Genomic DNA, 27845 nt, shown 5'->3' on the forward strand with positions numbered 1-27845 from the left:
TTAGAAACTTGGCAAGGGTTTATCGTCTTTGTTTTTACTAAAATTAGTCTTAATACGTCTAAAAATGAATTGATATGTAGAGGTGAATTTGACTCGAATTTTGGACAACTTGGTTATTAATTTGGACAACTCGTTTTTAGTGTCCAATTTTACCCTCAAAGTGTCCAAATTTAGAAACTGTCCAAAATTATAAGCCTTTCCCCTATTTCTATTTATAAATTTAATTATTCATATTCAAGGATAAATGCACAGTTTGATGGTTCTATGAGGAACATGGGGTATCGCAATTAAACATGCGTTAGTTATATCAACATAGAGCGGTGTACGATTGTCTTGATCGAGTGTCTATCCCTTGGCAAGATAGTGAGTCAGGAGTCTCGGCGGTATTTGGTCAGAAAGAGTATAGTAGTGTGATTTGTTGGGAAGAGGAGTGTAAAATGCTATAGTGCTCGTGTCCTCAGATACTACACAAACATTGTTTCGTGCTGCAGCATATGCAACGCTAAAACAGCGCGCAAAACACTGCTCTGTCGACTGAATTTCATGTGGAGGCTCTTCAGTTAGGCACAACACTTCATGGTGAGCACATCAAGTCTATTTAGCTCTCTTACTTTGAGATCGTTTCTCTTGTTGAATCTCTTTTGGCCGGAAATTGTGCGGTTCGCTTCAGCTGCTGAAGAAACTTTTAGTGTGAAGAGATTGAATTTAATATTTGAATTTGAATGCTCTTCTCACCGTTTTTATCACTCTCCATCCATTGAACTTTTAAGACCAGCTGGTGATTTTTTTTTTTTGGCAAAAGTTGTTATTGTGTGAATTATTCATAAGTTTTTAGTGATAGAGACACTTTCACAGACGCAAATTATGGTCCTAAAAGACATTTCTCAGCACATCGCCCTTTCAGTGGTTATTTTACTCTCACGTAAGTATATAAATGCATTTGCTGGTCCCTGGATTGTGCAAGAAACACCGCAACAAAATATTCACTGTGATTTTGTTGAGAAATCAATTAACAAACTGTTGTGTATTTTATCTGTGGGATGCTGCAGAGTGGGAGGAAAAAAAATATGCTGTAGGGATGTTCTACCACTTTTTTTTTGAATATTTAAAAATTAAAATCAACCCGGAAAAGGGCAAGGATTTTTTTTGTCGTCCGGTTACGCACAGAAAACAAACATTTTAAATTAATTAACACATTCGCAAAAAAATATTGGTTTGTTCATTGTTACATTTTATTCTATTGCCTTCGGCTTTGTTATAAAATACTTATTTTTTTTCTGTCTTTCGAAAGATGAAGCGCAATTCATTCAGCATAAGTGCAAAAATTCAAATTGAACTTCAACGTAAAATTGATCTCAAATTGATGAATAAATAGACAAATGTGTAAATTTCTTGGATAAATACTCTCAGGGCTGTCGGAAGTTAAAGTGCTCAAGAAGGTTTTGTCAATTCTCTTCCACATCTTCATCCAAAAAGAGAAAGGAAACATATAAATGGGAAATTCTTTCAGTAATAGTATAAATTTTTAACAAGATATCCACTGCACTTTTTTCCCCACCCATTTTGGGCCAGAACTTGTCTGTGAAAACTTGTATTTACTAAATTAAATCTACTTTGAGTTTTTCAATAAAGCCACCACGCAATTTTATTTGGCCCAAAAAGAGAAACACAGACCGCACCTTGTGCAATGTTGCTATTTACACTCCTTTTGCTTTAAAAAAAAAGAAAACTTTGAGGCAAATTTGAGAGCAATATGAAGATGGATGATTTCAATAAAATAAATAATTGCCCAGAGACCTCAATTGCGACATATTTTCTTCCCATTAAATTGAACAATTGTTGATTCACCGAGTTGATTGGGAAATGATGAAGGAATTGAACAAATTTTCCATGACATGGGAATGATTGACATCAGACACCAAAAGAGACTTCCTCAAAATTCTACCAATATCTCAAGTGATAAACCCTCAGAGAGAATTTTTCCAGCATAAATTGCATGATGCTCAGCACTGACTTTTCCACTTGACTCTCAATGAGTCAAGTATCTTAAGGAGACACTATATCTAATCATTTAATATCTTCTCAATGCCGTTTTAACACTTTGAAAACACTATCTAAGAATTATCATCTATTCAATAGTAAATTTTTGAAACAAAAATAAACTTGAAGAAACTTCAACAAAACTAACAGAGAGATTGTTCTAAATTTTATTCGAGAGACCAGACACAAAATTATGACGTTATTCTACGTTACGTTTCGATCGTTTCGATCATAGTCCAAAATATCAATAAATTGAAATGCGCTGCAGAAAACAAAGACAATTTAATTGAATTGAATTTGTAGAACATCGAAAAATATTGGTGAGAATACGCACATGATGTTCCATCACCATAAATGTTGCACAATCATTCAATTTTCGTGATAATTAACAAAACAATTTCACGCTTTTGCTAATTATATTTATCCTTTGGGGTAGTAAACCTATCATAAAATATTTTTCAATTAATGTTTGCTCCCAATCGCCCAAATTTACCAAATATTTCCATGAAAATAGCACAGTGAAAATAAATGAAATAATTTCTAGCACGGTCAATTATTACTGACAGAGGTATTTGATGATGAGTGAAAAATCTCTGATCAAATTGCCATTTCGGGAGGTAAATTTGTGAAAGTCCAAACAAAGTAATCAGTAAATTGGAAAATTAATTAAATAGAATACTGAATATTTCCAAATTAATTAAAAAAAATATAGATTACAAAAGATTTTTTTTTTCTTTCTGAATTATTTAATTGAAATTCCCAATTTTTAACTATTCAGAATCTATGAAACATTCTGAAAAAAAGATATGATTGTTGAAAACCATTTCAATTCTATCAAATATTTAAATGACTATTAAATTAAAACTAAAAAAAAAATAAACTCATAATTCAATTAGAATGATTTTATTTAATAATATTTTTTTAAAGTTCAAGATAAGAACAAATGTTTTTTCAACTCCCAAATAATGTATTTTCAGTCTATTAACACCGCTTTATTATTTGCTAATAAACAAGGTAGAATTACACACTAAATATACTCTTAAACAGCACCATTCATTAAAATATTAATGATTGCTCAGTACAAAACCTAAATGTTTAGAAAAATGATTAATTAACTAATTTATTTCTCTTTATTAACACTTTGCCAAAATTGACATATTTTTATTTTACTGATTTACAAATCTGATTACTGAAGAACTTGGTTTTTTGGAGCTCGAATTATAAAAAGTAGGGTAAGGGCTCATAATTTTGACCAGTCTGCTTATAAGCATCGATGTTCCAAGTTTGAAGTGCGATATTTTCAATACTAACTGACTTTTTTTTGTTACTCTCTTTTCAAAAGGGTTGTTTAGAAACTTGTCAAGCTATTTATCGTCTTATTTTTACTAAAATTAGTTTTAATACGTTTAAAAATGAATTGATATGTAGAGGTGAATTTGACTCTTATTTTGGACAACTTGGCTGTAAATTTGGACAGCTAATCCGCCTCAACAGGATGCCCATTGTTCTTCATTTTATGAACCAATCTTATTAAGTCCTCTTCCTGTTCATATAAGGGAAGCCCGGAAACATTCCATATAATTCATTAAAGTGAGTTGACTTCGGTACTCCAAGTACGTGCAGATTAGCGCATTCCTTGACCTTTCTGGGAGCCTTTCAAGGCTTTTCTCGCCACATCTCTTTCGTAGAGATGATTCTCCTTTGTTTCTCCAGGCATTTGTCCAACCGGGTCAACACAAAAGCTAAAACTTCGCGAAATTTCGTGAGAAAAACACCTGTCCAAAATAAGGAGTATCACCTCACTGGTAAATGTCTTAAAAAATTTCCCATTTTTCACGCGAAACATCTAATTCACAAGACAAATCTCACTTCAGGTAAAATGTACAAATCATCATTAACGTGAATCAACACAATATTCAATTAATATTCAATAATATCACTCAAAAAAGCGAAGAAACATTGTTAATACTTCACCACAACTAAATAAGACTGAAGTAAACACGAAGTTCTGTCATATTTCTCGTAAGCAATTGCTCACACTGAATTTCAACAAAGCAATTTTAACTCAAATCATATTCAAAAATTAACGTATTTAGTGTTAAAATTTTCCAAAAAGAACAAATATTTAAATAGAATTCATTATTCATCAAATATTGGAATAAAAATCCATAATTTTAATCAATTTATTTTTAGTGTCCAATTTTATCATCAAAATGTCCAAAATAAGAAACTGCTCAAAATTATAAGCCTTTCCCCTACATGGAATAAGTTATTTAGAAGCCAAATGGTTGGCAATGGTGAATTATGGTTTTCGACATGCCTACCCTCAGTCATGACATACCATTAATATTATTTTAATCGGGGATGCATAATGTGCCCAAAAGGAGGCCTGGGTGCAGCGGTTCCGCGAGGAACCGCCCTCACTGTAATCTATTCTAATCTAATATTATTTCAATGTTAGATGTAGGGAAAAGTGCCCATGCTTCGCCACGATCCCAAGCTTCATAATGACTAATTTTTTTTCCTAGGTTTTTCAATAAATGTGACTCATCGCACCCATATCATAAAGAAGAAAGTTTTCTGTTTTTAAAATATATTGGGAAGTCACATTTATTCAGAAGCATAGGGAAAATTTAGTCATTATGAAGCTTGAGACCTTGCAAAGCATGGGCACTGGGCACTTTCCCCTACCTCTTACCTTCCCCATATAAAACATGTTTTTAAGAATATCTTGGAATCGAGGGGTTTCTTTTCATTTTCATTTAATATTTTGGAAAACTATGGTGTTACTTTTAACCTTTAACACTAATTGAAAAGAATAGTTCAACTATTTATCCATACATGACAATGACCTTGAATCATTCCTGGTTTTCAACGTCAAAGGTCAAACATCTCTAAAGATCATATTTTTCAACATATTGGCACAAGTATGGATATTTTTAGAAAAATCTTTAAATCTCTGATAGGCATAAACCAATGCCATACATGTATATGAACCGGTAATCAACTCATTATAAGCTGATAAAAACAGTTCAAGTCGGTTTGAAATTGATTAAAATTTTACTTAAAAAGCTTGAACTAGTTTATGCGGTTTTATAGCCATTAATAGAAATAATAAATTTTAATTTGCATACTATTTTGTTCCATTCGAAGTGGTTTATGACACTTTCCAAAATCAGCATAAAGGACTCACAGTGACTTTCTGACAGTTTTAATTCAAAACCAAACGACAGGATAAGTGGTTTAGTTGTCAGCTCCAAAATGGTGTATTTAGATTCTAAATTTGAGAGATAACACGGAAGTTGACTTTAATGTTACTCCTATCTCCATTTCCCATTTTTCCCATCATCCATTTTTAGTCACCGTGCCAAAGTCTCTATTGCCATTTTTGTGAGAGAAAGAGGTGAAAAATAAAAAGGTTTTTGAATGAAAACTGCCATCAGGGATATAAATAAACTTGTCGTGCAGTCGACAAAATTTTTCATGCACAAATTCACCATTTATATTGTGATTAGAAGCAGTTTTTGCATTTAAGTGTGTGACGATTATACTGTCACATCAAACATATTGATTTTTATGTTAGAAACATTCTATGCAAAATATCATTTATTGCTCTGTAAAAAATTCCTCCCACTGTCAATTCTACTACTTCATTAATAATTCTGTATATTTTTCATTTGCAACTTAACCCACTTTTAAACACTACCAACTGAAATTGACCACATGTTGATGTATCACTCCCATCACTTCGAATATTCATATTTGTGGCAAAAAAACTACCCATCAATTTCGTTTTAATATCATGGTAGTATAGTCATTATAATATATTTTAAATATAACATATTATATATACATAATTACATATATTATATATACGTATACATTATATAATGCCTTGTCCCATTTAATGTCAACTTTATTAATTTGGGGATTTTTTCAATATCATTTTTTACAAATTAGGAAGCCAAAATATTTAATTATAATTTAAGGATCCAAATGTAAAACTAAAGAAAATCGCACATCCATTTAAAATTATGGGAGACTGGGGCAAAAAGTCACAAATCGAAAAATTCAAAATTCAATATCTTCCAAGGTAAAAAAGATAGCAGTTCAAATTTTTTTCTATAGATAGCCTCCATAGACTTTCTTCAATGTCGTAAGTTTCTTAGAATTCGAACAAGGAATTTAGAAAATAAAAAATATCGAAATTTTTAGCCCTATTTTTCGAAATATTGTCCTTGCCTAAGATAACAATTATATTACCTACTTATTTTCCAAAATTGATGCACTGGTAAATATTTTCTAAATAATTTGGATTCCTTGAATACAAATTCGCTATCTATTTTAGAATTTCACAAATATCCTTTTCTCCAGATATCCTTTTATTAAAAATGGCCACTTGGGGTAAAAAGTAACAAAAGGTCTAGAGCAAAAAGTAACCAAAAAGCGAAGCAATTTCTGATGTCCCACGGAGAAAAGAAACGTCATTATCATGTCTCGCCGCTTGTTGTTAGCATTGGTCAAACGATTTGCAGTCTTTTGTGTGTGTTTTTTTTTCTAAAATAGTTTGAAAAGCGCTTTTCTCGTTTTCTCACTTTTCTCGCCGAAAAAACGGTCTTTTACAAAGTTGTAAGATGAATAAATTTTCTATGAAAATATGTCCTCTCGGTATTTTTTCAAATTTACAGAAGCCTGTAATGAAGCGAATCAAAATATGATAATATCCAATGTCTGGTACTATTTGCCCCAGCATTTTTGAGAATAGTCACAGAATTACCTTTTAGAAATTGGCTCGATAAACGTATTTCCTTACAAAATAGAGACAAATTAGTTTCACAAAGTTGTAGAGCGGTAAATTTCCTATAAAACTGCGCTAATTAGAAATTTTAGAAGCGCTCGAGTAGATTGTAAAAAAATAAAATATCCGTTTTGTGACTTTTTGCCCCAGTCTCCCCTACACTAAAAGTGATATTACTGCCCTAGAGAATTGATTCCTCTCTTGAATCTTATAATAGGCGTATAAAAATATTTTAAATTAAAGGCTTATACATATTTGAAGAAAATTTAAACAAAAATTAAATTTATTTATTTTATTTTTTCTTTTAACTCGCCTATCGCGTCGCGGTCATCGCCGTCTTAGCATAGAGACGACACTCTAGAACAAAATGTTGAAATGTATAGAAGCTCTAACTGTGCTAAAACGATTTTATGTTCGTGTTTTCTTGATTTTTTTGTTGGTTATCACTTTAATTAGAATTTGTTTTTGGGTTCGTTGTCTAGTCCAAACCAATTTTTCTGTTCTTTTGGCACTATATTCACCATAAGCTCCGATTCTATTGAACCATTTTATTTTCCAAGAGAAAATTTGAAGACCTTTAAATGTCCGATAATTCTCAAGAACAAGCGAAATTTAATAAACTAACACGAGAGGCGCTGTACCCGCTTTACCCTCAAATATATCAGGCATTATTAAACAATTGAATACTATATAATAAACAATAAACATTAAATTCTTTTATTTTTCTCCATATGCATTTTATAAAATTTCGTGGTTATCCAAGCGGCAGATGAAAAGAAAAATTGTTGCATTGATAAATTATTTGGCATGAAGTGAAAAGCTCTGAAAATACACTAAAAATTTAATCAGATTATGCTGTTGTCCAGCAAATTTTTTCCCATGCGCTAATTCAATGGGATTGCTTTTAAATTGAGTTCTTCTACAGTGGAAAATTGAACTACCATCTGTACGTGACGTGATACATCAAAAGTCGTTATTAAAATATGATACACCATTTTTGATTGGTCAGGTCCCACTGAAACATATATTTTTTCATCCTTATATTTCGTTTTTATTAATTATAATAAAATTGGAAAAATTTATTTTTTTTATTGCAGCCTTTCAATCTGCATATGGAGTACCAAAAAAATAATTTAAAATACATACCGAAGCACTTCCGTGTCCTGCAATGTTCATGTCACAAATTTTAATTGAGGATTTAAAATAAAATGCCGATATTATTTTGCTAGGAAAACTTAAATTACTTCAATATTTGAATTCTGTTTATAGCCCTTATGAGATCTTTACTTTATCATAAATAATTTAAAGTTTTATTGAAGCACCAAAAATTCTTTTATAAGAACGTTTTTTTATAGTAACTATTATCATTCTTCAATCAATTACAATTTGATTGAACATACTTCAAAACTACGCTTTGCAATTAAGGTGATTTTTTTAGAATTCACTACTAAAAATTATGCTAAAGTTCCCATTTAATATTACTTTTCATATTTAGTGCCATTGGAAAATTGAAAAATAAGTAAGTGTGCCAAAATTCGGTATAGTTGCACACAAGCGCCAAAGTCTCAAGTTTGAAATGTAGAATTTTTAATAAAAATGATTTTTTTTGTTACTTCTTTTTCAAGAATATTGCTTGTAACGTAACCTTGTAGACAGTTTATCGTATTTATTTTCTTTAAAATCATTCTTAAAATACATTTTAAAATGAATAAAAATGTAAACACAGCATTGGCGGTCTATTCCGGCCACCTTCATTCTCGTAGTAGTTCATGGCCCTTCCGACATTCTTTCAATGCCTTTTTCAGATCATCTTGCTCGTCGAAGCGATTGTTTTGTTATTTTTGCATCGTATAATCTCTAGAGTATGCAAAAATTAAAACTTCATGGAAATTTGAGGAACAAAAAATGTGGTCGGAATTGTAAACTGGCCGGAATTTGGTACACTTACCCTATATAGATTTCATTTAAATTATTTTGTATGTTTAAGTAGTGAGAAAGGAACACCTATTGATGACACAGAAATCGTGTCAGGACTTATTGACACCCTAGTTCCCCTAGTTTGTAACATTTGGTATACGAAGTTTGAAGATCTATCCTTATCATATCATACGCCATATTATTTACATTAAATACTTTATATAAATTTCAAGATTTTGCAAAAGTGTCAATAGGGGTTCCCTGTCGAAGAGGTATTCCTTCGACCCTACCTTGTAAATGGAATTGAGAATCTATAATTTAAATTGAATTGAAATAATAAAACACTATTAAAATAGTTAAAAAACTCGAAGTGCCTGTTGTACTATAGCCTCTAATTTTGCAAACGAACAAAGTTTCGTTATTTGAAAAATATGGGTCCGTTGGAAAGGTACAAAGCCGTGCTCCATTCTTGGAAAAAATATGAATTTTCTAAATAAAAATCTTTAAAAATGTTTTTAGGTCATATTTTAAAAAATCGGTTTTATCAAGATGAGATATTTAAGTAGTCTCTTTGGCAAAGTACAGGAGTTTTTCCACTGTACAGGACTAAATTTCACAACTACAAGATTCGAGCCAAGGACCTCTCCATCCAAGAGCTGACGCTCTTAGTAATGACTAGTAAAGAAATGACGCTCTTTAACCATTTTTTGTGTCTGTAGAATGAAATTTAAATCAATAAACTGCTTTCCATTACGTGATCGTCTCACTGACGAACTTTAATGATCAAGAGCATGCCAAGAAACTCTTTTAAATTTCCTAAAACAAAAATATTGATAAAATTGTTTTGTCTTTAATGTGGAATATTAACTGACTGATATGTTTTTTTGTGTCTCCATGTGTCACTGGAAATGCCAATAAACGGTGACCTAACATTGCTATCGTTATGCTTTGGTGAATATGAATGATCAACAATTTGCAAAAAAAATGCCAGACGATACCATAAACCGGATTTAATTCATGCATTTTTCGAAGAAGACACCCAAAACTGAATTTCTTTGGCAAGATTATGAGCATTTTATAGAAGATCATCGAACTCGTGCGACTCAATTGATTGGTAGATTCTTTTCGATTCTCACCGTACATTCACCATGACACAAATTCAGTACAATTTGCATTAGCCACTCTCTCAAAGTTGAGAAAATCGACGAAGCTTCACTGTCGCTTGGCACAAATTGTCTGTTGATCTAAAAATTCCAATCACCTGTTTTCTTCGCTGTATTGCAATTTATTTTTTATTCTTTGCACCAAGAAATAAGACGCTGAAGCATGACGTCAATTGGTTAGTATAAATAACCAATGGTTTTATACAACGAGCTGAGGTAGAAAATTAATGTTTACGATATAAGGCAAAATGCCTATAAATAGGTATTCTTGGTGATTGTTCTGTGGAATATTTTGCACTTTCGATAAATTCAAATTGATCACTTATAAATCAATCGACAAATGATTAAGCTACACTCAGAATTTAATTGTTTTATTTATTTACGCGTAGTGTAATGACAATAAATTGCTATATAAAGTATGTAGCTTAATTAATTTGTGTTATCTTGACTCACTGGAATTTAATTCACTTCCTACAACCAGCTTTGAATATTTGCATAATTTGCATGAAAACTGCACACGTTGCCATTTCAACGGTTACACTCAAAGCACGTGTTAAGACGCGGAAAAAGCGCGGGAAAGTGCAGCAATAAGGATCATTCCACAGGGACATGCGCAAGATTTCAGGTAGAAAAATGCAAAGAAGATTGATTTATTTTATACCTGCTTAACTGTAGTAAGGCCATCAAACAGAAAAAAAGACACCGTGTGTGCATTTGAGTATGGCTTTAGGAATGAGAGACGAGCCCACCAGTTTTCCACACTCTCATTGGTGGAATGCGATCATACGATCCCATGGCAAGACCCGTGCAATTGTGTTGCTGCTGCAACTGAAAGTCACTCGAGGAGATGGTTTAAAATAGAAAGGTATGAAGTGCACTGAAGTCAGACGCTGAGAAATGCGTCAGATGGTTTTTTTTTCACTTCTTTACCTCTACTTCTCCCTTCGCGTTCCTCCGTGGACCACTTCGAGGAAGAGGGTAGAGAGGCATAATATGAAGTGCAACAAGGTCGCAACTTCATTGAAAAAAGAATCAACATGTAATTATGACTAGTTGCACTGGACTGTGACGGTACCCAAGACAGTGTTTCCCAGCACCCGACTCAACTAAAAAATAAAAAAAAAAAAACTATATCAATCTCTCATTTTCGATCAGACGATCATTAGACATAATCGTCTGCATTTCCCCGCCAGAAAAAATGCCTCCATTATCGCCCTCACATTGCATAATCCCTCATACGATAAAGTCAACTTGGAAACACTTAAGATTGTAGAGTCACGACAAAACTTGAAAGAAGCGGAAACGATGACCCGATTCATTCAATTTCTCTTGCACTTCCTCTTGAAAAAAAAATCTCTTAAATGAAAGTGTCAATCACAGATTAGAGATAATGGAACTAAAACGATTTTTTTTACAAACGAAATTGTAGATTATTTAGAAACACGATACATCATGCAATAGAGAAATTGAGTGTGAACTAATGCACAGAAATCATACTGGAAAGATTTTATAAAATCAGAATATATTATTTGCGTGAAGAAAACTAAATAGATTCTAAATATATGAGATCATTCCATAATTTCATGATCGTTCCAATCATAAACTTCAACTGGTAAATTAAAAAAAAGCTAATGTATTTTTTTAAACGAAGATAGTGTCTCAATTTTCTTTACGTTGTCTTTCTAAGGATCGTAAACTTGTCAATTTTATCCTTTGAAGAAAGGGCATGGGTTTTCTTTCAAAAAGTTCATAAAGTTTGTAAATTTTTGCCAGATAAAAGATAGAATAGAATACAAATGTTCAAGAGCGATCATGTTACGAACAATTTTTGTGAAAATACAAACTTGCACGAATTTACCAGTAGGTTATACTACTCATGAGCAATTCTCAAATGGGAATTCACAAACATTTGCGAACTAGGGTAAAGTGGTACAAGTTGGACAATAATGGTACAAATTGGACAGGGCTTTTTTTCCTGATAAATTGATATATATGATATATGACATAAAGAAAAAAGCCATGTCCAACTTGTACCGGCGAATTGTCCAACTTGTAACACTATGTTCAACTTATATCACTTTACCCTATTTTGCAGTTTTTTTTGTCTGTGTAGCTTTAGCACTATCAGATGATTACGCCTTTTCGATTGGCCATAACCAGAACTTTTTGATTGTATGGAACAACTTCAATTAAATGGAATCCCACCAAATGTAAAGCAATATTAGGATACAGCTTTTGCAAAAGATTTAAAACATTAAAGGCTTTTTCCAGAATTTTTAACGTTGTACGTTGATAGGGAAAGGTGGGCCTATTTTGATCTGCGGGGCTGTACTGATATTCAATTTTTTTCGTATATTTTTGAAGGAACCTAGGCTTTTCAATTATGTTATTTAGATCCATAATTGTTTTGTGTATCTTAATTACATTACGTTAAGGACCATTTTTCTTTAGAAATATGCGAAAAAGTCGTATTATCAACGTAACCCTACACCTCAAAGTAGATGTCCCACCTCCTCTTATATAAATCTCCACTTCTCATCCCCTATTACTAGTAAATTCAGGACATCTCTTTTCAATTCAATTCAATTCAATTCTTAATAGATTAAATTTTGAATAAATTATTCCACTTAATACAATCCAAAACCGATTCTAAAGCGGTGTTCAGGCTAGAGGATTAGCCTAGTTCTTGAAGGTTTTAAGATCCTTAACAGCAACAAATTTATAGATTTTTCAGAATTTAATCAATCAACTGCCTTTATTGTCTAATATTTTGGATAGACCTACGGCTTAACGTTATTACAATCAAAATAATGATTATGCTACATTCCCGTCAGTTTCCCACTAAGCCGTCTCTCAGCTAAAGCCGTAAGTCTACCTAAGGGATAGCCCTAAGTTAAGCCATATGGCTAAGCCTTACATCTTAAGCCCGTAAAAATGTCTATCTGTCACCATTTAGCCCTTACCTCGTGACCCAGGCAGTCTTATGGCTGTAATGTCCTTAGACGCCCTAGATAGACTTTCGGCTTAAGTTGAGAAACGGCTTAGTGGAAAACTGATGGGAATGCAGCCTAATCATTATTTCGATTACATTAAGCCGTCCCTCTGCTTGAGCCGTAGGTCTGCCCAGTAGAAGAATTCTGCAACTATATGACAATGTCATATGACAAATTTTCAGGACAACATTAAATCCCATTGATCATCGATAGCCATTATTAACAGCTCTATGAATGAAGCTTTTAGTAATTGATATGAGATGGATTTTTGATTAGTTCTTCCGAATTTACCCCCTAAAAAATTTTTAAATTGTCATATGATATTGTCATATGAATACAGAATACCCCTACAGGATATAAGATTTTTGCCTTGACTCGCCCAGGCGGGGAGCCCAGTACGAATGGCTGTCTAGATGCCACCGGAATTTGCACTGCCATTGATCGAATTCGTAAGTGAATGTACAAGACTTTCGTTCTACAGCATTGGGACCCTTATCATACATGTCCTACACTAATGCAGCCATTAGAGTAGCCATTAACTTTTGAGATTACGTTTTTATTTTTAAAGACTTAAAATCTCTATTACTCAATCACTTTAAGTCTTCTGAGAGTAGCACCTCGGTAAAATCCATTTGCAAATGAAAGGGATTAATTCTTCAAAGTCCCTCTATAGGATACCAGGTATATTTCTATCAATAACTTCAAACGTGAAAGTGAAAGAGGAAAAAATCCCATAAATATCGAAAAAAGATCTCTTTATGAGCATTTCCGCGAATTTTTCGGACAAACCAGTATAAAAAAAAACTATGGGTAGGTGTTTTGGGAAGGAGGAATGAGGACAAAAAGGAATCTTTTTTTTTGTGCGAAATGGTGTGAAATGTGTAAAAAATGCAAATACAGGAGAGGGCATATCTGAACAATTGCTAAATATTCAACTATGGGTATTTAAACATGAACAATAGACCGCATACACGATGAGCATCCTCTCGAAAAAGAAAAAAATTGGTTTGTTCTCGCTAAAACCTGTGTTTCGCTGGTAAATGCAAGTGACGCCAATAGGGGATGGATGTCCAATTAAAAATGCACACCACTCTAACATGGTTCAATATGAGTGGTACTAAGAGGGCTAAAAGTGACGAAACAATAACGAAATGCTAACTTTCAATTTTTCATAATATAGATTTTAATTTAATGAATAACTAATTGAGCTATTCTCACATCATTTAGCACTGAAGAAAGTCTGAAAGAAACACCCAGAATTTCAATTGGAGTTCTCTGGGAAAATTGTGCAGCATTTAATAATTTAGTAAGTTAATTTTCACTGGTGAATTTCTCTTTTTCTCAGAGGCTTGTCTTGAACATAAATTTTCATGTGGGGTGCGTTTGCTGCATACTCACCGCATAAATATCAGCCCCAAGTTGCATATAAACTGCACAAAAAGTGCTTAATCCCGTTAACGAGGATGCACACACAAACAACTAGTCGTTAAGGAAGGATTAACTTGTGCTCAACTATCTTCGCCCCATTTCAGCGAGCGTCCACCTCGATATTTCACTCAGACAGTGGCCCCAAGACACCCTGGTAGTGGTCAGAAATAATTCCACTTTGCTCCCACTGTTGGAAGTATCCTCTCGGGGAATTTCATTTCATTTGTGTGACTTTAGCAGTTGCAATGGCTTTAAATAAGGGTAAAATCACATTCGTTGACAACCGTCAGTTGCCTGCAAATCCTCATCGTTTCATCTGAGATTTACAAATTTTATTATAATTTCCAAGTAAATTACGATGAAATACTTCTGATTCTAGTTTATCAAGGAATTAGTGCATTATTAATGGTAACACTGTAAAGGTTATAAGCCACATTAAGACACGCTAAAGTTAGTTGCTTTGCAATTATCTAATCCCATAAAAGACATAATTTTGAAGAAACTTTGATAAAAGAAAGTATGAAGGCAATTAAACCCTGACTTTGAATTACAGGAAGTTCCGGGATTATGCATATTTTTGGTACCGAAAGAATAATAAATAGGGTGGTAGCATTACTTATGGCCAGTCTATTACTTGTGGCCTCTTCGCAGAAATCTTCAATTTTTTCTCACAAAATGATTTTAAAGAATTACAAAATTACCAATATTTGGTGTGCTATCATTAAACGAAAATTTTAAATTGATTTACTTCAATATTTTGGTACAATAATAAACAATTTATGGAAAATATTTCCATAAATTGTACATTTCCATAGTTAAGAAAATTACTAGTGATCTCAAAATTTTTAACAACTAAATTTTGTATCTTCAATCGAAAATATTTAGTACTATTTTTCAAAACTTCTTTCCTTAATAAGTATATGTTCTTTCACAATTAAATTTTGATAAGTTTTTTAACAACAAATATAAAATTAAGATGAGGCCATAAGCTATGACCAAATTGATAGGATTACGGACTTGTGGCCACGGTTTTTGACGCGTGGTGCCCTTACACCATATGTGCCACTATTTGGATTTGGAAAGTTGTCAATTGTATTGTTTTTATTCAATAGTTCGGTGTTTTCTGGCAAAAATTTTATGAAATTTAAGGTAAAGTGATGAAATTGTAAAATAAAATTGTTTATAAATAAATGTGGTGTAAAAGAAGGGTCCGGAAGAAATATCAGACCGCGAAGATTATCACAATGCCCTTAGAAAAGGAAATAGAGGGAATTATGATGTGAGTTTTTCATGCAGTCAAATATGGATTTTTCATCATGAAAAACAGACTGCTGGCCTCAATCAATCGAAGGATGAGAAGCAATTAATTTTGTAATACTACAATCATGAATAAAAACTACATAAAGAAAAAAATAATAAAAACCTTTGAAACTACCTAAAATATTTTTCTTTTCTTTTGCACTTAAAATATTTTATTTCTAAGTTTATTTTGCATAATTTTACAATGTGTCCATAAGTCATTCCACGAGCGGCCATAAGTTCGTAAAAGTGGCCACAAGTTATGAATTTTACACTGTTGGAAAAATCATACTTTTTCTTAGGCTTAGGGAAATTTTCTACTAAATGCACCTGGATATATCGAAAGGAGGTACTTTAAAGAAATTACAATTAAAATTTTATCTTATTTGGTCAAAAAGAAAAGAAGCTGTGAGCAAATATGTCCTTAATGTGGCCATAAGTAATGCCGGTACCCTAAACGCAAGGGCGAAGCTAACGAAGGCAGTGAGAGGCCGTTGCCCTCCCCCTTAAATGAAATTCAAAAAATAAAAAAAAGGATAAAACCAAGAACATTAAAATTTAGCTCACTTTAGGAATATTTTCACCCAAGGGGCTTTTACTGTTTTGAAAGGTCTTTTGTTAAAACTTAAGAGCCTCCCAATAAAGCTTCAAATAATTCATTTTGGATTAAAAATCAAATTATAGTGATTTCTTTTAAAAGCTTTCCACAAAATCTGATATTTAAAATTTTCAAAGAGGTTTTTAAGGGAACTTTGGGAAAGTTTTTGATCAAATTTTCTCAAATTTACAATACAATGTCGTCTTATAAGAGCTTTTTGGATATCTCTAGGGCTTTCCACATCTGGCCTCGAAATAATCAAAATAGCACAGTAAAAAAATTAACGCTATTATAGTGTGTAATTTTTCACAACACTATTACAGTGTTAAATTTGGAAAAAAATGTGTAATTTAAAATTGTTTAATTTAATGTTGTTGAATTTCAAGTTGTTGAATTTGGAGTTGTTGAATTTAAAAATTTTGAATTTTTCAGTGTAAACTCAAAAATTGTTGAATTTTCATTTCATTTCATTTCGTTTATTTTAGCCTTTTTGTCTTTTTAGACATTTGTAATATTTTTTCCTGTACTCGAGATCCTCCCTAATGCGAAATAACTACATCTGATGCTCGAATCTTCACGATATACTTATTATGCATATAAATATTTGATGTTCTATATGACGTTTGCCCAATGAAAAGCATCTCGACTGAAGTATATGTCTTAAATGGAAATTCAACAATTTTTACACAACTTTTGTTTAAAAGTTCAACAAATTTGGTTGAAAGACACAAGGCTTCACACTATAATAGTGTAAAAAATTATGAACAAACTATAATAGTGTTAATTTTTGATCATGTGACATAAAATACCATAAAGTTGTGTATTTTTTTCACACTATAATAATGTGAAAAACTAAAATCATTACTATAATAGTGGTAATTTTTAGAATTTTTCAACAGTTTTAAATTACAAAATATTGTTGAAAATTTTTATGACTATAATAGTGAGAAATTTTACACAGATCGTAATTAAATAATTAATTTATCTAATTTCACACTATTATAGTGTTAAAATTTTACACATTTTCAAATTGAACAACGTTGTTGAAAATTTTTCAACTATAATAGTGGTAATTTTCAATCACGTGACAATAAATTACCAAATTATTGTGCATTTTTTAAACATTTTTAAATTGAACAACTAAAATGGTCGATTTTGCACTATTATAGTAGTAAAATTTTACACATTTTTTTACTGTGAGGATTAGTTTTGAATTTTTGAAAAAAACTTTCAACAAGTTTTTGTGATCGTAAGTACCATTTTCTGTTCAATTTTTGATCAATTTCTCACAATTTTCTTCAAGGAAATGTCTTCTTTTGTATTAAATTTTTGAACACAAAGAAGAATATGTTTCTGTATCAGAATTTCTACCCAAAAAAGTCCATAGGATTTATGCTGGTGTTTCAAGTACAAAGAGTCTAAGGGCCCAAATAGACTCAAGCTGATCCTCTAGAATATTTAGCCTGTAAAATTTTGCAGGAAAGATTTTTCTCAAATGGTCATACACTGAGGGCTTAAGATCATCGATTAGAGGTCCTTTGCAAAAATTTCCTTTACCTAATCCTCTACTGTCCAATTTTGCAAACTAAATATCCTCGAGGATCAGCCTAAGTCTATTTAGGCCCTAAGGGCCTTTGGTCTAAGAACATTTTTCTAACATTAAAAAAAGCCACTCAGATTCATCAAAACGATTCATAAACTTTTTTGTATAATTCCGTCAAAATCGTTTAATGGTTTTTAAAGCTTTTTTTCTGATAAATATTTATGCATAAAGTGTTTTCAAATTTTCCGCGCCACAAAATAGGAGACATTAGGGCATATTCCAAAAATAATTTCGCAAATCAGCTCCCAATATGCTCGGTAATTTTGCATAATTACATTTGCATAATCCCAGGATCCCTATGAACTTTTAGAAGTCAGATGCTTAACGTGCTGCTTAAAAATTAAGAACCTTTCAGAAAGAACTTAAATAGATTAGGCTATCTTTAGGCTTGAGGAGCTAGGCAAGTTTTCCGCAGTAATAAATATTTACTTGGAATGCTACAAAAAACCATGTAATCATTTTTTTTTAACACTTTTAAGGAAGAGGGTTAAAAATCAGGGGTCCGAAAAAATATTTCTTCCTGACCTTTTAGAGCAAAAACGAAACTTTTTAAGAGTCTTAGGTCTAGATACCCATAGGAAAATTTGTGTTTTGGGATCACCCGTGTCCCAATCGACCTGAAAAGGTTAAGGCCCTATAATTTAGTTTGTAGGGCTGAATGAACACTTTTTCGACAGGTAACCCCTATTCACACGTTTGCCAAAATATTGAATTTATTTAATGTATCTAATAAAATGTAAGTAATATGGCGTTTTTTTTTCAAAGGATAAATGTTCAAATTTCATATTCCAAATGGTACAGAGTAGGGTGTCAATAGGTCCTAACATGAGTTCTTAAAGTATCAATGGGTGTTCCTTTCACCCTACTACTTATTATTTCGAAATTGAAGACATTCTGGAACGAGGTTATACCTCCAGCCTGAAACTTGTATCGCGCTATAAGATTAAGCTATAAATATAGTCCCACTCTGCATTTCTGCAACATTTTGGTTTTAATAAATAAGTAAATCACAAGGAAAAGGGTATTTGTGGTCAAATATTGAAATCGACTCCTGCACACTCTTTAAATTCGAAAAATACATAATATTGGATCAAAAGAGTGAAACTTGACCCCTAAATGGTTCGCTAAAGACCCATTTTCATCCACCTACTACTCTGGAAGAATGGGGTGAATGATGAGAGGCAGAAAAAGGGAAAGCTCAAGAACACTGGGGTGATAAAAAATTCACACTACATCAAGCATTTTGGAGTGTGGAAAAAGTCAAGTAGAGTGTAATACCTTTGAGGGTTGAACACTCAACACCTAACATTGTATTTATTGGGACTGGAATGTTTTATTAACTAAAACAATTCATACTTTAATGAAGTCCGAAAAGAGGGGACATTGATACTATTGGAAGAGAAAGAATTGGTGACTTTAGTGACTTTAAAAAAAGTCCTTTTTACCCTTTTTATCATAACATTCACAAACTAAATTTCCCGCCTTTTTTGCTCTATTGTTCCATCAGCGAAAGTTGAGGAGTAGTATCGCATGGAAAAAGTGCGACGACTGGAAATGCAAAAAAAAAAGACTCTCACGATGGTCATTAATTCATTCCATGGAGCAACATCCGACAAAGTTTTCGCGAACCCATTCCTCTTGCAACCAGTCATCCTCTCAAACTATAAACTCACTCATTGTTATCCCTTTTAATGTTCTAATTAGAGGAATGTTCCTCAGTGGCGCAAAACAGAGGAAATTTTCACACAAATAATCTCATCATTCAACACATATTTTCACCCCCTTTTCATGCTCTTTCTTTTCACAAATTTTGCAATCCCAAACTGAAAGTACACCCAGTGTCAAAAGAAAATGAATAATTTGCTGGAAGAAGTTAGCATTATCCTCATGCACTTTCATGTCTTTTATTGCTCGAACTCTACTGAGAAAGCAAGCAATGCAAATGATACCTTCACTGAGAAAAGAAAGTGCTACTATAAAATTTTTTGTAAAATCTTGTTATTTTCAAGAAGGTATCTTATAAAACCGAACCCATCAAAATTCTTATATAAGATTCTTGAAAAAATCATGATAACCTCGGATTTTTACTAGAATTTCTGAACAGATGGCGCTGGAAAACATATACAGTGGGACCTCGATAGAGTCAACTAATTATTTCCAGGCCTGTTGACTCCATTGGATTCGGTGACTCTATCGGAATCCGAAAAAAATCAATTAAAATGTAAAATTTTGATGTAAAGGGGTATTATCTTATGTTTGTACTGGATAATTGATAAATTTAACACTATAGTAGAATATTTCATTTACTAAACCCATAACTTCTACACCCTCTGGTCCAAAAAAGTCGTATATTTGGGCAAAAGTTAAAGATTGAAGAATGATTTTACAGAATGTTTTTATTATTAGTAAGCGTCTTAAGTGAAAATTACTATCCATGTGATAATATTGAAGTCCATTCACGATGTGAAGATAAGGAAATGGTATCTTAAATATTTCTTTTTTCATTTTTTTTAGAAGAGCTCCGGTAGATATTTAATTGTTGAAAATTCTGATGCAATTAACGTTATTAATTAGAATTGATTTTAAACTTTTATTGTATAAAAGAAGTGATTGATAGTTGTTCTTTTTGTTATGTCATAAACTATTGCTCTAAACTTATCAATAAGAGCAATTAAACCAATTTTTCTCATTTTTTCTTGTTCTGAAAAATGGGCGCTAAATGGTTAGAGATATCTACTTCGAGTATTCAGATGACCCCCTAATAACTCAACCTGGGGATTATTATTTTAACCCTCATTTCCTCCCTACTACTTTCCTTCATCGCCAAAATCTTTTTTTTTTGTGATTACAGGAAAACACGTCATACGGGATCATAGGGCTTCATAAAAAATCTTAAGACAAGTGAGAAAAGATAAGAGAACTTTCAATCGGTCAAAACGCTTAAAATCATGAAAAAAATTATTTTGTCCAAATTCGATTATTACACGGGTTATATACGAATTTTATCATAATATTGTTTTTTTGTGTTAAAAACGTTACATCGATATACCAAAACACTGATTTAAATTTCGAAAAAGTCATACAATATAATTAGTTCAATAATAATTGGAAAGTTGAGTCTATCGGAGTAAATTTGGGTCCAAGTTGACTCTATCGGAGTCTGTAGAGGCGTAGAGTAAAAAATAGCTGTTGACTCTATTGGAGATTGACTCTATCGGGGGTTGACTCTATCGAGGTCCCACTGTAGTTCTCTCTTTCATTTTCATCTTTTTCTTTCAAAATGGACTTGTAATATTTTCTATGAAATTATTTGTCAATTTGCTGGAAATGATAATCATGATCTTCATAGTATTTATTATACATACAAATAGAACCATTCTTGACCGAAAAATCAGCATTTTTTGTGAATAAAAACGAGATTTTGTCAAAACTTTTACGAAATTTTACGAGAATCCCTGTGGCAATAAGGGTAGTCAAATATCTTGTTCCTTTTATATGGAAAGCAACACGATTTTACAAAATTTTTAATTTCAAATGCGATTGAAAGATCTTGCCGAATAAATTTAAACCGTTTAAACTCTGCTTTTAAACGATTTTGATGTGGTTATTATTGTTTATTGAAATTGTATTTAATTTTATTGCTCACCTGAGCACTACTTGTGAGTTTTGCCTTATACGGGCTTCAGACCTAAGGCTTAGCCATATGGCTTAACTTCTCTAATTTCTCATCAGTCAAAATTTTTGGAAAATTTTGACTTAGGATTGGATTATTAAGGGCAAATGACCGATTACATTTTGAAAAATCAATAAAATCGATCGCTATTTAATGTTTTGAGACCCTAGGGAACGAGGCTAAACCTCTAGTCTGTAGATGGTCTTAGAGTAGGGTAAAATGAAGTAATTTGGAACCATTTACAATTTGGGACATTTGAGTTTTTCTCATTGTTTCAGATGAGCGAAAAGAAAGCAAAGACCGCAAAATAGAAGAAAAAGACTATTAAGAAAGAACAGCTTTTCTTCCTTTTTAATCTCTAAAACAGTGAGAAAATCTCAAATGTCCCAAATTGTAAATGGTTCCAAATTACTTCATTTTACCCTAGTAGATAGACAGTATAGACGGAATTTCAGAGACAAATCACAGATTTGAACACTGAGGAAGGCGCGTTAAAGGCGTTGAAGCTTCGTCGTCGAAAGCTCTGACAAAGAATTTAGTGTTTTCCTGTCCTGAAAGGATTGCACCCCCTGACGCATCCGGAAGGATTGACTTTCTTATGTTATAAAGGCTTTGAATCAATGGTGAACCAGTAAAAATTATTTTAAAATTTGGAAGTATATTATCGAGATATCACATCGAACTCGCAAGTTCCAACACTCAGCAAAGTATTTTTCACTTGGTCATCCCAATTCCCAGTCTTTTGTAGAAGTGAGTTTTAAAATTATCCTGTCTTTGTGAACCCCCAACCGTGATTTGCATTTTGTGGAAAGAGGCGAACTTTAATTGAGATGAAAATATTGGTTCAAAAATTTTGTCAAAAGAAGAGGGTTTAATTAAAAAGAAAACTCTCCGCAGAGAAACTCTTGGAAGAGTAGTTCGTGATGCACAAATTACTCAACTCTGTACATTTTAAATTCAGAAAAATTGAATTTATTTGCGAGTGTGAAAATGCACAATCTCACCTGGAAAGTCACTTGGGTTCTTACTTATTTTTCTCTAACTAACCACCCACTTTTCAGTTACCATTCGAGTCTGTCAGGCGGAACAGTGTGGCCAGGAGGAGCTGGCAAGGTGTTCCCGTCCCCTCCAAGTCCTCTCGTCCACATCTGATCTCACAATCGCGACAAACAAGGAAGAGCTCAACGAGATTTGCCCGTGAGTTTCAATTTCCCATGTCACATGCATAGGGCGACCCCCTAATCCACTCAATCTACCACCCTGGTCTAAAAACTTCCTGGTCACTCTTTTGCAGGGATTTATACGGTGGCCTCCACTGCATCAGGAGTTACACGAGACGCTGCATGTCGCTTCAGCATCGCAATCACTTCAACAAGCTCTACCACGGAACGAATCAAGTCATACGAGATTTGTGCCGGGAGGGACACTATCAGAACGGTGAGTTTCTTGACTTTTTCCCACCAACACCCATCCCAATCTTGCTTCACGGACAATTACCATACAGCGAATCCTTAAGGAAGTTGAAGGGTCAGTCAACATCACGCAAAAAAAACACTTACTACTTTGAGAAGTTTTTTAAGAATTAAATATGATAATTCAGTAAACTTTCAAGAGATTTGCGAAGTATTTAAATAAATTATTTTAAATTGACCATTTTCCCATTTATTTATTTTTGACAATAACTAGGGGAGACTGGGGCAAAAAGTCACAAATCGAAAAATTCAAAATTCAATATCTTCCAAGGTAAAAAAGATAGCGGCTCAATTTTTTTTCTATAGATATCCTCCATAGACCTTCTTCAATGTCGTAAGTTTCTTTGAATTCGAACAAGGAATTTAGAAAATAAAAAATATCAAAATTTTTAGTCTTATTTTTGAAATATTTTCCTTGCAGAAGATAACAATTATATATTACCTAATTTTCCAAAATTGATGCACTGGTCTGGTGAATATTTTCTAAATAATTTGGATTCTTTGAATACAAATTTCCTATCTATTTTAGAATTTCACAAAGGTCTTTTTCTCCATAAATCCTTTAATTAAAAATGGCCACTTGGGAAAAAAAAGTAACAAAAGGTATAGTATAGAGCAAAAAGTAACAAACAGCGAAGCAATTTCTGATGTATCACGACGAAAAGAAACGTCATTATCATGTATCGCTGCTTGTTGTTTGCATTGGTTAAACGATTTGCAGTCTTTTGTGTGTGTTTTTTTCTAAAATAGCTTGAAAAGCGCTTTTCTCGTTTTCTCACTTTTCTCGCAGAGAAAACGGTGTTTTCCAAAGGTGTTGGTGAATAAATTTTCTATGAAAATATGTCCTCTCGGTATTTTTTTCAAATTTACGGAAGCCCGTAATAAAGCGAATCAAAATATGATAATACCCCATGTCTGGTACTATTTGCCCCAGCATTTTTGAGAATGGTCACAAAATTGCCTTTTAGAAATCGGCTCGATAAACGTATTTCCTTACAAAATAGAGGAATATTACTTTCACAAAGTTGTAGGGCGGTAAATTTGCTATAAAACTGCGCTAATTAGAAATTTTTTAAGCGCTCGAGTAGCTTGTAAAAAAAATAAAATATCCGTTTTGTGACTTTTTGCCCCAATCTCCCCTATTATTAAAATACCAGCTCCTAGCTTGGGCTGCTCTCTATCCTATTTGCTATTCAAAAATCCTCATTAAAACTACAAAAAAAATCAAATGTGTTCCAAAAATCTCGCTAAAACAAAATAATGCATATAATTAACAAGCATAAATTGAAACTGTTGATTTCTGTTAAGTATGTGTTTTACCGTCAATAAATTATTCTGTTAAGTATATAGACAATTTTAAATCAATCCTTTGATAAACCTTCAACATTTAATCTCAATGTCGAATTCTGCGAGTGCTTGGAAATTTACTAAACCTATAGTTTTAGGATATGTAGAATTTTTATTTTTTTTTTTAAATAAATGAAAAATCTAGTATTAAGTTTAATGATCTTATCGGGGCTTTGATTTGAATTTATTGATTCAAACCAACCCTATAACTAGTTGTCTTTTTTATATGGAGCTATTTGAAGCCAGCTCATGGACTCAGCTTACAGAACTTACAGGCCAAAAGTTATTCGACAGAAATCTAGTATAGGGGGAGGTGGGGCTACTTTGAGCTGTGGGGCTACATTGTTATACGATTTTTTCAGATATTTCTAAAGAAAACTGGGTTTTAACATGATGTAATTTGGATACACGAAATAATTGTAAGAACTAGCTTCATTTAGAAATAGGCGAAAACGTCGTATAACAATCTAGCCCCACAGCTCAAAGTAGCCCCACCTCCCCCTATTTATCCCATCTATCCCTTCATGAGGTCCAACATCTTGTAACAGGAGTCTAGTCGTCATTTCTAAGATTCCCATATGAACTTGTAGGAGGGAAGTGGGGCTGCTTTGAAATTGGGCTTTTTTCTCTAATTTTTAAATGGAATTGAGACTTATCATGATGTAATTTATTTTTGCAATTTGTTTGCTGAGCTAAATTATACCATAATAAGATCCAGTTTCATTTAAAAATAGGAAAAGCCAAAATTTCGAGTCCGAACACCAAGATCCTGAACTTTTAAATCTCGAACGCCGAAATCCCGAAAAGGCTAATATCTCGAAAAGTCAGAATTCCGAACACAAAAATCCTAAACACCAAAATCCTGAGCTTCTGAATCTCGAATGCCGAAATCCCGAAAAGGCTAATATCTCGAAAAGTCAGAATTCCGAACACAAAAATCCTAAACACCAAAATCGTGAACTTCTAAATCTCGAACGCCAAAATCCCAAAAAGGCTAATATCTCGAAAAGCAAGAATTCCGAACACGAAAATCCTAAACACCAAAATCCTGAACTTCTAAATCTCGAATGCCAAAATCCCGAAAAGGCTAATATCTCGAAAAGTCAGAATTCCGAACCCCAAAATTCTAAACACCAAAATTGTAAACTCCTAAATCCTGAACAACGAAATTCCGAAAAGGCTAATATCTCGAAAACCAAAATTCCGAAAGGCAAAATTCCGATAGCCAAAATCCCGAACGACAAAATCCCGAAAGCCAAAATCCAAAAAGCCAAAATCCCGAACGAGAAAACCACTGAAAGCCAAAATCAGGAATTCTAAGTGCCATAACTACTCACACAATTGCACCATCTATCTGTAAAATAGACACTTAATTTTATGTGTTTTGGGAAATTATTCTACACATCATCCTCCGTATAATTTCGTCCCTTTCAAAATTTTGACCATTCGGGATTTTGACCTATTAGGACTTTGATTTTCGGCATATTGGCTTTTGGGATTTTGGCATCCAGAGTATCTTGGCGTTCGGGATTTTTTCCCATCAAGAATTTGGCTTTTGGGATTTTGGCCGGTATTGATTTTAATAAGGCCATAGCTCCGATTTTAATTGTCAAAATTTGATCATCTTGGGTGATTTGGAAAAGTCTATATAAATTCTTTTAAACACCTGGAGTTCCCTGAAACTCCCCGATTCACGCATTTCGAAGTGGCTTTTAAAGAATCTCAGCTGCAAAATAAGCTTATCTGGGCTATTATTATTATCGGTGGCAGCCAATATCCCGAAAGCCAAAAATCTCGAAAGCCAAAATCCCGAATTTTCAAAATCCTGAAAGGAATGAAATTATATGGAGGAAAATGTTTAGAATAATTTCCTAAGATACATAAGATTTCCCTTTACCTCCAGCAATCGCGGGTACAATCGTGGGAGTAGCTGTGACATTTTAAGAATTCGGGATTTTGGCTTTCGGGATTTTGGCCCATTCAGGATTTTGGCTTTCGGGATTTTGACCGGGACCCATTGAGTCTAGCCTAGCCTCCTCCGGAGATTGGTCAAGTGGTGTGACAGAGTGGCAAAAGCTCCTGCGAGACTTCAGCCTTGCTCTTATCTGGGCTATCTGGGCCTTATCTTAATCTGGACTTATCACAAGTCATTTACAAAAAAATTTTGTGACAGTTTAACTAAACTAAATACTTTCAAAAAGCATCTTAGATTTGCATGTCCTTCTACTTTACAATTATTCACAAGATCCAAAATTTTAATAATGCTAAATAGCTTTTAAAATTGTTCCTTCTTGGGTATCAAGTATCCCAAAGGGAGACGAAAGAGTTAAAGGAAAACAAACTAATAAAATTGACTAAATCAAAGACAAAGTATCATAAATTTCCATCAACTAGCATTACCATACTTTTCGGTCTATTTCCATCTGTTTCCAAAATAGTTTTTATTTTTTTTTTAGTTGTAAAAATATATATAAAACTTAAAAAAAAAATGTTTTTTAAATAATATCTTCTCATTTTTAACTTTCCTTAAAATGAGCATCCGAGTGATGGATTTTTTTTTATAAATGTCCTTATGGAGTCAAATCAAAATTTTACAGCCGTTCTGTAAATTTTTCCAAAAGTACCTTTCAATTGGATTTCAATAGTTCAAAAGATGTTGTAACATGTGTTCTAGGAAATGCCTGAATATCCTTCAGGAGACACCCTATCCTTCTTTATGCAATGGACTGCTAAAGGTCGCCTTCAAAGCGGAAGAATAAGGGATGGCATCATGACTTATTCAACAAAATAACTTTCACCTACTAAAAAACAATGGAAGTTACAAGTCTCTATGATTTCAGATTACCTACGACATGCTCCATGCCTGCGAATGGTGAAGCCGGATTACGAGATTTGTGCAAAAAAGTATCAGGACACCATTTCGCGAATCACTCAGATGGAACAGAGAGGAATTGCTAATGCCACAGACGATGACACAGTAGCCATTGTATGTTGGTAAGTTCATATCTTATTGAAAGATGAGAGAGTGACTCTTTTTATCCCTGGGATTATATTATATGCCCTACCTGCACAGCTCTTTCCGGGAATATCTGGATTGCTCAGAGAAGACAGCTAGAAGGATGTGTGGTGAGGAGACGGCTGCATTCACGCGAAAATTCCTGGACAAAATGGCAGATAGTTTGATCCGGGAGCACTGTGAGGATTACTCAATAACATCCGGACGGTGTTCATATGAAACATCTATAGGGACTAGCTCAAAATTTGACATAATTTTAGCCCTGATGACTACAATTTTTACCACATATCATTGGATGGACGCAAGATAATTCCTCCAAGCACGTCCAAACACTAAATCTCATTCCACTTTCCGGGAGACGGAGGCAAAAAATCACTCAAGAGACAAGACACGATCCTCCCAGACCCATCGTGTGCAATTTTTGGGCATATTACAAACCACATGAAGACTGCATAACATATTTTTATTTCGACGATAGTGAAATACCAAAAAAAACAA

The 27845-nt window shown here is 33.1% G+C and overlaps 1 protein-coding gene across 1 annotated transcript; it reads left to right on the forward strand.

Moving 5' to 3' along the window:
• The first annotated feature begins 402 nt into the window (after nucleotides 1–402).
• LOC129803117 (uncharacterized) lies at nucleotides 403–27845 on the forward strand. The gene is made up of 5 exons (XM_055849468.1): nucleotides 403–922; nucleotides 22574–22709; nucleotides 22807–22949; nucleotides 27172–27325; nucleotides 27405–27845. The coding sequence occupies exons 1-5, from the start codon at nucleotides 865–867 to the stop codon at nucleotides 27655–27657; spliced, it is 744 nt and encodes a 247-aa protein (XP_055705443.1). The 5' UTR covers nucleotides 403–864; the 3' UTR covers nucleotides 27658–27845.

Source organism: Phlebotomus papatasi, chromosome 2 (genome assembly GCF_024763615.1).
Source record: "Phlebotomus papatasi isolate M1 chromosome 2, Ppap_2.1, whole genome shotgun sequence".
In the NCBI taxonomy this organism is placed as follows: Eukaryota; Metazoa; Arthropoda; class Insecta; order Diptera; family Psychodidae; genus Phlebotomus; species Phlebotomus papatasi.